Genomic DNA, 12,920 nt, shown 5'->3' with positions numbered 1-12,920 from the left:
CAACAGGTACAGAAAAAAGATCTGACAACCACCACCACCCATTCATGATAAAAACTCAGTAAATTAGGAAGAGAGGGGACTTCCTTTACATCATAAAGAGTAGCTACAAAAAATCTACAGCTAACATCATACTTAATGGTGAAAAACTAGAAACATTCCTGTTAAGATTAGAAACAAGGCAAGGGTGTCCACTCTCACAACTACTTTTTGAACTTTGCACTGGAAGTTTTAGCTAATACCCTCAGACAAGTAATGGAGATAGAAGGTATACACATTGGGAAGGAAGAAATAAAACTGTGTGCACAAATGATGTGATCATCTAAGTAGAAAATCTGAAAGAACTGACAAAAAACCTTCCTGGAATTAATAAATTCTCTTTCCTCAAATTCCTGAGGGAAACCTGAGGGTGGATGGGGTCTGTTACATTCTTAAGAGGAACCTTAAGCCTGAGAGGGTTTACTGTGGTCAGACACTCCCGGCTGGCATTGTTCCAAAATTCGTGGTTTTCCCCACCCAGGGACCTCAGGTCCCAATCCTTTCCTCGCTGCCTAGTTTATCCTATCTTTTCCTGTTATAATATACTTATTGAATATTCCTCAGCCGTAACAAAAAGAATGAGATCTTACCATTTGCAACAACATGGATGGACCTAGAGGGCATAATGCTAAATGAAATAAATCAGACAGAGAAAGACAAATATCACACGATTTCACTCATATGTAGCATTTAAGAAACAAATCAAATGAACAAAGAAAAAAAGAGACAAACAAACAAACAAAAAGACCAGACTATTAAATTCAAAGAACAAACTGATGGTTGCCCGAGGGGAGGTGAATGGGGATATGGGTGAAATAGATAAGAGGATTGAGAGTGCACTTATCATGATGAGTACTGAGAAATGTATAGAATTGTTGAATCACTATATTCTATAACTGAAACTAACATAACACTGTATGTTAGTCATACTTCAAAAACATTTTAAAAATAATTTTAGAAATATTGCAGGCTCTTCAATCAGGCTGTTGGTTATAATCAATCCCAATAACACTTACCCTGTGACTAAATTTTTTTCATCTCTGAAATGGGGATACTAAGAGTACTTATCTTAGAGTTTTCAAGAGAAGTGAATGAGATTTAAATTGATCATGGGGCGCCTGGGTGGCTCAGTCAGTGGAGTGTCTGACTTCGGCTCAGGTCATGATCTCACTGCTCCTGGGTTTGAGCCCCGCGTGGGGCTCTGTGCTGACAGCTCAGAGCCTGGAGTCTACTTTGAATTCAGTGTCTCCCTCTCTCTCTGCCTTTCCCCTGCTTATGCTCTGTTTCTCTCTCAAAAATAAATTAACATTAAAAAAAACCTTAAGTTGCTTGAGTGTCTCATAATAAGATTCAGTTCAATAAATCTTAGCTTTTATTTCTTTTACAAATTTAAAAGTATGTTCATCTACAACATCTTACTAAATTATCTCAGCCTCCCTGCAAGATGGGAGCGGCTGTCTTCCCCTCACTCAACTGATGAAGAAACTACAGTGTGGAGGGACTCGTTGTTGCCCAAGGTCTCACAGTCAATGAGTCTCAGCGCGAAGACTCTAACACTGACTTTTCTCCTCCAAATCCTGTTTGTTGGGAGCCATTCTGAGCCCACTAGTCGAGAAAACTCCTGGTGAGGTTAAAGCAAGTTTGCACGGTCTCTTGCCAATCAGATGATGACCGATATCCACCCCCACTCAATTATTTCTGCTTGAGCACTGACCCCTAGGGTACCTTGTTGATCAATATCAGGAGTGACTTGTCCCCTTATTCTGGCCCTGGTATGATGATTGCACCTTGTGAAGGAACTTATTGTGGGAACTTCTTCTTTTGATTATGGGAACAGACATGGTGTCTCCAGAAGGTCCTGTTTCCCTCCATACTTTCCCTTGAGCTATGAACAGGCTAATGACCCCTAGTCATAAAAGATTGACCTTTACACGTACAATTCTGTTTCTACCGTTGCATTAGTCCGGGATGTTCATACAGCTCAACATGTAAATCAACTAACCAAAAATGTCTCTCATGCCCTAGCTATTCAAGAAATCATAAAAGTAGACACAAAGGTAAATGCACTCAAAGAGGCTATTCTATGTATGGGAAATAAGCTAAACTCTTTAAAGGTATGGTTGGCTCTCTGGTGCCATAAAGCATATAACTGGAAAATCAAGTCTTGCCCAGCGACAAAGAGCCTAACTTAGAGAGAAGGAACAGATAAGGGCAGAAGATAAGTTAGTACATACACCTTTGCTAACTGATGGTGTTTAGCAGCCCCTTTCCTAAGGCCTACTTTCCACAAACACCTTCCCTTACCCTGGCCGTTGTGATGAGGATGGATAAGAGTATCTACAAACCTGTGACTTAATCTTAGCGTTATTAAAATGTGAACACCTCGTTATTTTCTTAGTACTCAACCTCACTATAATTGGGGCAGTTCTGCAAGAAGACTTCTGTAAAACCTGTTTCTGTACATTTTCCAAAAACACCTTATCACAAAGAGCTATCCATTGTAAACATTCCATTTCCTGATGCCATGTTAACATTTGACCTATAAATAAAGACACCAAAACCGACAGGACAGAGATGACTGCCTGGTGATCAGAAAGGATCTCGGGGCTCTCTCACTCTCTTTCGCCGACACCGTCCATCCTTCAGGGACCCCTGGACCTGTCGGAGCCGGCGTGGCCTCCGACACCTGTTGACATTGATTCTGACCACCTTTTTTTAATCAGCTTTCTAGTCCTCATGATATCATGTAGTTTCTTCCCTGCTTTCAGCCTGGCCTTTCTTCTGTAGATCCCTAGCACAACACAGACGAGAGGTTGTGGACGAGACGGTGAGCCAGAGGAGGGACCTGGTCGCCTATTCCTATACCACATATCACCCCATGGGAGAGGTGAGCAAAGACACAGGGAGTTTGGTGGTGGCCACCGCCTACTTAGGATGGGTGGGGGATGGTTCGCTGTTACTTTCCATAGACTAGAGAGGCTTAACATGTGAGGTTGAGATGTGACTGTGCACCGAGTTCAAGGGTTTGAAGAAAATCACCTTTTGATCACCACCATGAAAGCTATAAATCCTGTCGCATGAAATAAAAAGGCAAATCAACAACAGAAAGGAAAAGGAAGGAAAGAACCTTCTAGCCACTTTTGCTCCTGTGAACATGGACAGCTCTCACTCTTGTTTGTCGAGTGCTTAGCCAGTTTAAGCAGGGAAAGGCCAGTGTGCATATGGGTGTGGGACATGGAGTGGAGAAGCCTCCTGATTGAATTATATTTAGCTGAAAATGTGGTATTTCTTGTCTGATGCAAGGAGTGCAGTCAGTGTTCTTGAGAGGGGAAAGTTTTCTTAAAGAAATATTTGTATTGCTGCTAAGACGTTGTTTTTGAAACTGGATACAGGAAAAAATTAGCTATTATATATACATATTTGTATGTGACTTTATGCAAAACTTTTTTGAAGTGTAAATTTCTAGAAATAGAATCTCTGGGTTAAAGGATAAAGCACATCTATATTTTTATATAAATGCACAAGTTGCTTTCCAAATAGGCTTTATCATTAATTCTCTCCACATTTGAGGGTATGCTAATATTTTCCAGAATTTTTTTCAAAGAACGCAGGAACAAATTTACACATTCTTCTGTAACAATCACCCTCAAGTACTAAAGATTCTAAAAATGTGAACAAGGTCCAGTAAGACCCATGGAAAGATTATGCTCTGGTGTCAGGAGAGGTCACACCTGGCTTGACCACTTGCTCGGTGATCTTGACCAAAACACTTAACCTTTTTGCTTCTCAATTTCCTCATCTGCAAACCAAGAAATCAGAATTTACCCTGCAGCTTTTCTGTGAGAGTAAATGGAATACACTGCATTACTTCTGATTAAACAATAAAGAAATAATTGCTGCTGCTGTATTGTTATTTGTAGCCCTCCCACGGCTTAAGACACCTTCATCTGACTCAGTGCCATTAGGAAGTTTGCAAGATACCCATGTGATAAGCTGTTGTTCTCTTCAGTTAGCATAACTGAATTGAAAAAAGTCCACTGGCCTATTATTACTGTTATAATGATGCCTTTTTTCTACAGATATTTCATGCTAAGATGAATGTCAATCGAGCTACAAAAATTTTCAAATATCTGTTATCCCAAATTAATTATGGTTATTTACCATAACTATTATGGTAGAGATGTTTCAACTATACAGTTATTGAGTGTGGGACTGTCCCACACTCAATGGGATGATGACTATCCTAATATATTTTATGTTTATGAATTCCCTTATTCCATTCACAATTATAGAATCCCATATTATTGACTTAGAGGTGAAGGTATAAGACTCTGCTTTTCCTAACATGGTATAAGATTTTTAATTAAATCAATATCCATTCAGGTCTCCTCAAATGAATCAAAATGATTTGTTTGGGATTGAATCAGGAACTTCTATTGGCATGTTCTGTAAAGGGCATATCCAGCTCCTCTCTAATCTGGGATCCATGGACATTAGCAAAGGATATTTTGGGGATCCAAAAAGCCTGACCTGAACTTCTGGCGTGATTGGCTGCCACATGGAAGTATGGGTATGCCATTTGAAGGATGTGTTGTTGTATGATGTTTCTTTAAATCCTTTTTCGAAAATACTAATTCATCTTTGAGAGAGAGAGAAAGACAGAGTGTGAGCAGGAGAGGGGCAGAGAGAGGGAGACACAGAATCTGAAGCATGCTCCAGGCTCTGAGCTGCTAGCACAGAGCCCGAAGCAGGACTCAAATTCATGAACTCCGGGATCATGACCTGAGCTGAAGTTGGATATTCAACTGACTGAGCCACCCAAGCACCCCTGTACAATTTTCTGAAGTGTTATCAGTGGATTATTGAAACTATGAATTCTCAATAGTTTATTTGTAAAGTTCAATAAGGTGTTCTAAGATTGGATGGCAGAGTGGATCTTTAAAGAAAATGGGAGGTGGCCAGTGATAGTTTATTGGTTTCGTCTTGTACTTTGTTTAGCACACAGTTGTTGTAATGTAGAGCAAATAGTCCAGAGTTCAGTTTCTTAATGAGAGAAGCAGTTATCTTAATTAGAAGCAAGCAAATGATTTTCTCATTGAGATCCACAGTCCTTTCTGGCTGTTTCAGATCTACCAGTGGATGATACAGATAAGTGAGAAGTACCCAGAAGTCGTGACACAGCATTTCTTGGGAATGACCTATGAGACCCGGCCCATGTATTATTTGAAGGTGAGTGAGAAGGCTGAGAATTACCTTAATTACTGCCTCACTACCCTATTACCACTTACTGTAGACATACTCATTTACAAAGCACATTCCCAAATTTAAAAGTTATCTATAACTACAAAAAAAAAAAAAAGTGTATTGGCTCTGAAATAGAATTTACTCAGGAGTTGAGTGAATGATTGGTTGATACGTTAAACATGGGGCACCTATTACCTGATTTTCAATAGGCCATCAAACTTTGAGCTAAATCAGCCAAAAAAGATAGCTAAAAATCTTCTGCCTTAAAGAAGCAATAAAGAGAAACACATCATCAAATACATGTACTCATAAAAGGGGTAATTATAAAAGAGAATTAAGGTAAATGGCTTATTAGGAAATATGCTGGTAGTTTTGAAAACAGGTGAGGTTAGAGGGAAAAAGTTCCTTGAATGTAATGAATCCAGTCTTGTATTTATCTCAAGTTTTAAATTTCTCATTGATAAAGAGGGAGAGTCTTCATCAACCTTTTCCAAAGGCTTTCAATGAGTAGAGTCTAGGCCGTTTACATTCAAAACAGATGTGACCTTTACACACTTGGGAGTGTTCACAACCTCTTCTCCATCAAAGAGAATCCACAGTTTCCAGGTTAATTCCTACCCACCCCACCCCTCTGAAAGAGGAGGGGACCTTTCTTGGTGGCGTAAGCCTGAAATGATGTACAAGAAAGGCACAGGGAGATAAGAAAGAAGATTTGATTGACTGGGAGTGGAAGAGTCTCTAAGGAATAGGGGAACTTAAGGAATTTAGTAGATATTGCAGGAGATTATGTATTTGTATCCATTCACAGTTTCAAAAAGTTTAAATGAAGACCCGGATTCATTTTTAACTACTTGAAACTTACCTCTTGTAGGTATTTTATTACTCTGAGTGAATCCTATGTGGTAAGGTTTTATAAGGTTTATAGAGATTTGTTCTCCTGGCTTGTAGCTTGGGGGTTTCTGCTTTTATTTATAATTAGGGGATAGGGGTGAAGGGAAGAGCAGGCTTTGGGTGGGAGGCATGAGGAGGCAGCATATGTTCCTAAGAATAGCAGCCAAGGTGTCTGGCAGGAGAGCAAGAGCAGCCATGGAAAGGGTCATATTGGTAAATGTCTCTGCCATTGTCCCTGTCTCATGCTTGGAACCACAGAGCTGAGGAAGAAAGGGATCTGTAGGGAAATTTAAAAACACACACACACACCAAAAAAACCCAGAAAAGCCTGGTAACTGTGCACAGTGGCTTATGATAATAAGCAATTGTTTGGTAACAGAGCATGAATGTCCCTCCAGATCAGTCAACCATCCAATAACCCCAAGAAGATCATTTGGATGGATTGTGGAATTCATGCCAGGGAATGGATTGCCCCAGCTTTTTGCCAATGGTTTGTGAAAGAAGTAAGTGTCTTTAGCTTTCGTTTTTCTTTTTTTCCCCTCAATGTTTATTTATTTTTGAGAGAGAGAGAGAGAGACTGTGAGTGTGGGAGGGGCAAAGAGAGAGGGAGACACAGAAGCTGAAGCAGGCTCCAGGCTCTGAGCTGTCAGCACAGGGCCCAATGCAGGGCTTGAACTCACAAACTGAGATCATGACCTGAGCTGTAGTAGGACGTTCAACTGACTGAACTACCCAGGCACCCCTCTTTACGTTTCTTATAATGGTTAACCACCCAACAAAACACCTGCCACAACTTAGCTATTTCAAAAGCATGCTTCTTTCACATGTAGGCATGAGTTACTCCTTCACTCCAAGGGAAATGGAATGTATAAGTAGCTTTACTGAAAACTGAGTTAGGTATTCTGATCTCTTTTTAGTGGATCCAAAATAATTTTTACTGGAAGGTGAACAAACCTAATGTAGATGACAGTGCATCTTGGAAGTCAGAGATGAGTAAAGCCTGGTGCTGCCTTTTTTTTTTTTTTTTAATTTTTTTATTTCAGGAGAGAGAGAGACAGCGTGAACAGGGGAGGGTCAGAGAGAGAGGGAGTCACAGACTGAAACAGGCTCCAAGCTCTGAGCTGGCAGTCAGCACCCAGCCCGACGCGGGGCCTGAACCCACGAACCGCGAGATCATGACCTAAGCGAAAGCCGGACGCTTAACCGACTAAGCCACCCAGGCGCCCCTGGTGCTACCTTTTTCAAATAATCTCTGGCAAATTTTCTAACACTAGGGCCCCTATTTCACCTGCAGAAAGAGCGTGGAGTGGCCTCTTTGGGGTTCTGTTGTGTGGATGGAGAGATTTAACGTGTGGAAAATACCTTGCTCAGTGAATTGTTACATATTAGCTGTACCCTATAAGTCTTCAGAAACCAACAGAAAGAAACCCACAAAGAGTAATTCTTAAAGTGTGGTTTCTAGATCAACAGCATCAACATAACTGGGAACTTAATAGAATTGCAGATTCTTGGGCTTCACCTTAAGGCCTCAGACCTAGGGAATCAAGGGGAGGGGGTGGAAGTGAAGGAGGAGAGCCAAGAAGTCTATATTTTAACAAGCCCTCCAGGTGATTCTGATGCACAATAAAGCTTGAGAACCACTATAATAACAAATAGGACAACTGAGGCAGGGTGGAGGATAGAAGGGTTGAGGTTTCCTGTGCAATCACCTCTTGTAATTAAGTTGAAATTGTTGGAAAATTGAAAGAAAATATCTCTTCCCAGGCGCATTCCAAAAGTTTCTCTCTTAAATTTCCAGATTCTACAAAACTACAAAGACAACCCAAGGATAAAAAAGTTCCTGAGAAACCTGGACTTTTATGTGCTTCCCGTTCTGAACATAGATGGTTATATCTACACTTGGACAACTGTGAGTATGTGGAGTTTGGTTCTGGAATGCATCCATGAACTAGATCTTGACTCGGGTTTATTTTTCTGACCTTAGTCATTGTAGCAACTGAAATGTTTTGTGGCCATGAAAAGAAAGAAACCCCATTTGGGGTAAGAATCAACTCAATATTGTTAAGCCAACAATCTACATCAAGTTTAGGACTGAGAGAGCTGAGGCCTTTTTAGAGTTGAAATCCAACACACAGTTTTATGTTTGTTTGTTTTTAACATATTCCCACTTTCCTCCAACTCCACCTCCTTAAAGTTTGGGGATTGCCTGCCAGATTGGTATAAAATTCATATGCTACCTTGTATCCACCCAGTTGTGTAGCACGAGGAGCATAAATGATATATAAATTCTAACCCAACTTTCATCTTTCATTGTGATCATTCACACAGAGCACAAATATCTCATGAAGTTTTTAGTGAGTAGAAAGCTTCCTTTTTAAAATTTTACTAAAACATATCACTCCACAAACAAGAAGCCCTCCTTCTAAAGAATATCCATTCCTCCCTTTCTCCTTTGGCTCTCCCAAAAGCTGTTCCTGGGACCCCTTTCTCTGCAACAGCCTTTTGACCTGGGTGCAAATCAAATTCTTTCCTCTGAGCTTGTCTGGAGAAGCTTGTCTTTATCTTCATCTCCACTCATCCATCTTTTGCTTCCAGAAATGTGCAGAGACCATCACTGATACACCTGGAACAGCCTTTTTCCATCTGCCAAGCTATTCACCTTTCATCCTGTATCACTTGGACATAAAAAATGACTCTCTGAAGCTTTCCCTGATTAAGCAGTTCACGTCCACCAGGCACTGCTAATCTGCTCTTGAGGAAAAGGCCACACTCCCTCCAACTTGATGGTTTACATGTAGGTACGCTTGGATTGTACAGATGTTCCTGTTATTGGAGGTTGCTGGCCCATCTGTGAGACTAAAAATTACATGCACAAGCTTCATTATGTTAAAGGCAAATTCTTCCAGACAATCCAAGAGGATGTTTTTTATGTTCAAGGGCCACCCAATCATCACCAACACTGTGATTTATAATACCTTAGGACAGCAGCCTTTCTATGTTCTCTGTTACAGGATCGGCTTTGGAGGAAATCCCGTTCATCACACAACAATGGCACATGTTTCGGGACAGATCTCAATCGAAATTTCAATGTATCCTGGTGTAGTAAGTACATGTTTTGTAGATGACTTGATGAACAAAACACAGAAGAGAAGCTAGGACTGAGGTGAATTACTAGAGATATAATTTGCAAAAATAAACATCTAATTTGGCACAGCTCCCTGGGACTTCTTGACCAGGGTTTTTGCTCTAAGGAAGATCTGTACAGTAAGAAGCAGCAACACTCAAGTGCAGGGCTCTCATCAAGTGAGACTGGCTAAATAAGGGCAAGGAAGACTTAGATCAAAGTGAATATGTTTGAAATCTATCACCTTATTTTTACTTATTTTTTTAAAACTTTAATTCATTTGTTTTAAGTTTATTTATTTATTTTGAGAGAGGGAGAGAGAGAGAGAGAGAGAGAGAGAGAAAGAGAGAGAGAGAATCTCAAATAGGCTATGCACTGTTAGCACAGAGCCCAATGCTGGGCTCGATCCCATGAACCACGAGATCATGATCTGAGCTGACATTAAGAGTTGGACACTTAACCAACTGAGCCGCCCAGGTGTCTCACACCTTCTTTTTAAATATATGAATTGTCATAAAGAAAAGAAGAATCAGAGAATTATCCATGCAGATTATTTTTATAGCAGGGAGGCAGAAGTAAGTAAGGCACACATTTCCTTCTTCTTAGGGCATTTTTATGTTCCTGAATCTCAGCATGCCCAAGGAATCAGAAACAAATAAAGAGGTAGAAAGAGATAAGAGCAGTCTGGTTAAAAACCAGATTGTAAGGGTTACATTCAGACTTGACAGTGGTGTGGTCTTGGAAAAATTGCTTCATCTTTCTGCTTTAGTTTTCTCCTACTTAAAATGTGTCCTGGAGGCACCTGGGTGGCTCAGTTAGTTAAGCATACAACTCTTGGTTTTGGCTCAGGTCATGATCTTGTGGTTCCTGAGATCCAAAACCCCCAAGATGAGCTCTGCGCTGACAGCGTGGAGCCTGCTTAGGATTCTCTCAATCTCCTTCTCTCTCTCTCTCTCTGTCTGTCTCTCTGCCCCTCCCCTGCTCTCTCTCAAAATAAATAAATAAATAAATAAATAATAAATAGACTAAACTGAAATGTGGCCTGTGTCATACCATCCAGTCAGTAGGCTGTTGTGGGGATTTGATGAATTTCCACATGGGAGGGGCTGATCCCACTGCCCAGGGTGCACAGAGTGCTCAGCTGGTGGTCCTTATCGGTGAGAACAGACTGCTGTGTCCTTGCAAAATAGCTCTCATGAGAGGGAGACCAGTAAGTGAGTAGAAGAGACATAGGTCACAAGGCCATGTCAGAGCCTGATCTAGGAACCCGCGGAACTGGCTCCCGAACATCTGTTTCAGGGCCCAGCGCAGGTTTAAGTAAAAGCTTATTGAAATGCCATTTCATTTTGCATCTCCCTTTGCTGGCCACGTAAGCGTGGAGTTTGTCTCTGAGTCCAAAAGTCAGCCCTCTGGCCTTCCTGAGCTCCTCCTCGAGTGACCGTCCTCATTCACTAATGTAACCAGAACTAACTTAGACAAGCCAGGACAGGCTCTGACGCCACCTGCAGGTTGCCCCGAGCAAGGGCGACTCTTTGTCCTCTGTCAGTTCTCAACGGGTGTCCTGTTGACCTTTTCGTGGTTTCCTGTACATTCCAGGTATCGGTGCGTCTAAAAACTGCCAGGATATGACATTCTGTGGGACAGGACCAGTATCAGAACCAGAGACAAAAGCAGTTTCCAGCTTTATAGAGAGCGAGAAGGGGAACATCGTGTGCTTCCTGACCATGCACTCTTATGGGCAGCTCATTCTCACTCCTTATGGCTACACTAAAAATAAGCCCAGTAACTACGAGGAGCTGGTAAGACCACAGCAACAGTCTTTCCAAAAGACTCCGTGGGACCCCTGCCTTCCTTTCCTTGGTTTCCATTTTCAAGATTTTGGCTCTAGCCCTGCTTTTGCTCTCCGTGCTCTTCCTTATTTTCTGTCTTCTGCTTTTTACACCTTGCCAGACGCCTGCTGGGAAGGCTTCAGGTTAACTGCTGCTTTACCTACATTAATTAACTACCTGTTTCGTAAAGTGTCAAGTTGGGAGACATCTTAGGTATTCGTCTATAATATAAATGAGACGATTATGTTAATAATCTGCAGGAATGTGCTTTCATTTCTGTAAATTCTCTTGCAGCTCCGTTCAGCAATTATAGCTTTTGAACCGTGCTTTAAAGAACTTGCCAGCTGTTAGTGGAATATGGCATATCTAAAATAACATGGCTAAATAATATCTGCTCTCTTCTCTGCTAAACACAATGCTTTATTTTCTTCTAAACTCTGCTTCTAGTATTTGCCGAGGAATGTTTGTAAGGCGGAGCGCCCGCGAGGCCCAGGCCCGGGCAGGGAAAATGCACTTTGTCTCACCTGGCTTTTCTGAAGCTCCCTTTACCCAAGCCCCAGGCAAAACTGCTGAAAAGGACAGGTCTTTTTGCCCTTTCATGAATCTGAGGACAAGAGACACAAAAGAAAGGGAGAGCAAATTTAGAATTGTCATAATATTTGCTATCTTTTTTAAAGCATTATTTTTTTCAATGTTTAATTACAGTAAAATTGGAGTGACCTAAAGCTCACCATTTTTAAGCGGGCAGCTCAGTAGGGTTAAGTATATTCACATTATTGTGCAACTAATCTCCAAACACTTTGTCTTCCATAATTGGCACTCTCCACCCATTAAAAATAGCTCCCAGTAGACCACCATTCTACTTTCATTTTCTAGGAGTTTGACTGTTCTAGATAACTTCAAACAGGTAAAATCCTGTAATATCTGCCTTTTGTGACTAACTTATTTCACTTAGCACAATGCCCTCAAGGTTCATCCATGTTGTGTCATATGTCAGCATTTCCTTCCTTTTTAAGGCTTCATAATATTCCATTACAGGTATGTATCACATTTTCTTTATACATCAGTGCATATTCTAATTGTTGCTACCTTTGGGCTATTGCTTCTATGACCATAGGTATACAGAGATCTCTTTGAGATCCCACTTTCAATTTTGGAGGTATATCCAGACGTGGAATTGATGAATCGAGTGGTAGTTCTGTTTTTAACTTTATGAGGAACAATCATAACAGTTTTCCATAGCGACTGTACCATTTTCTATTCTGGCCAACAGTGCACAAGGGTTCCAATTTCCCCCCGTGCTTATCAGCACCTGTCATTGAGATTACAGAGGCCTGGGGACCCAAGCAGTGATTGGTAGAGTCCAGACTGGAACTCATGTCTTCAGATTCCAGAGGCTATATTCATTTAGTCACTTCATACCACCTGTCTGTTCTGAAAGGGCTTGCAACTTCTAGGAGCTCCTCTCAGCTTAGACGCTCAGACTGCAGTGTCCTATTTCTTCCTATTCCAGAGCTCCAGAAATCTCATTTCTTCTCTAAAGGAAAATATAGAAACAGGGCTTTCAGATGAGAAGCCCAGAACCCTTTTTTCTCCCAGCTTTGGTGGCATTTGTCATAGATGTCTACTTTCTGGTCAAAGGGATCTATGACAAACACATAGATCCACCAAAGACACCACCAAATGGTGGTGAACCATCAAAAGACAGGCCATTATCAATCTTTAATGGGACAGGCCTTCCACCAGCAAAAAATAAATAAATAAATAAATAAAAGAGCAGCTTGTAACCCCTGGCA

At 41.1% G+C, this 12,920-nt stretch overlaps 1 protein-coding gene across 1 annotated transcript in view; it reads left to right on the top strand.

Moving 5' to 3' along the window:
• Window positions 1–12,920, top strand: part of CPO (carboxypeptidase O) — a 40,021-nt gene that overhangs the window by 22,742 nt on the left and 4,359 nt on the right. Inside the window, exons 2-7 of the mRNA XM_039217485.1 lie at window positions 2,824–2,923; window positions 5,164–5,265; window positions 6,570–6,674; window positions 7,970–8,080; window positions 9,183–9,273; window positions 10,892–11,094. Coding sequence (XP_039073416.1) covers window positions 2,824–2,923; window positions 5,164–5,265; window positions 6,570–6,674; window positions 7,970–8,080; window positions 9,183–9,273; window positions 10,892–11,094 — 712 coding nt within the window. The remainder of the gene's footprint in view (window positions 1–2,823; window positions 2,924–5,163; window positions 5,266–6,569; window positions 6,675–7,969; window positions 8,081–9,182; window positions 9,274–10,891; window positions 11,095–12,920) is intronic.

The sequence above is a fragment of the Hyaena hyaena genome, unplaced genomic scaffold (assembly GCF_003009895.1).
Source record: "Hyaena hyaena isolate Hyena2069 unplaced genomic scaffold, ASM300989v1 scaffold_698, whole genome shotgun sequence".
Lineage (NCBI taxonomy): Eukaryota > Metazoa > Chordata > Mammalia > Carnivora > Hyaenidae > Hyaena > Hyaena hyaena.
The sequence above is the reverse complement of the archived record's forward strand: the minus strand, read 5'-3'. Positions and strand labels throughout refer to the sequence as shown.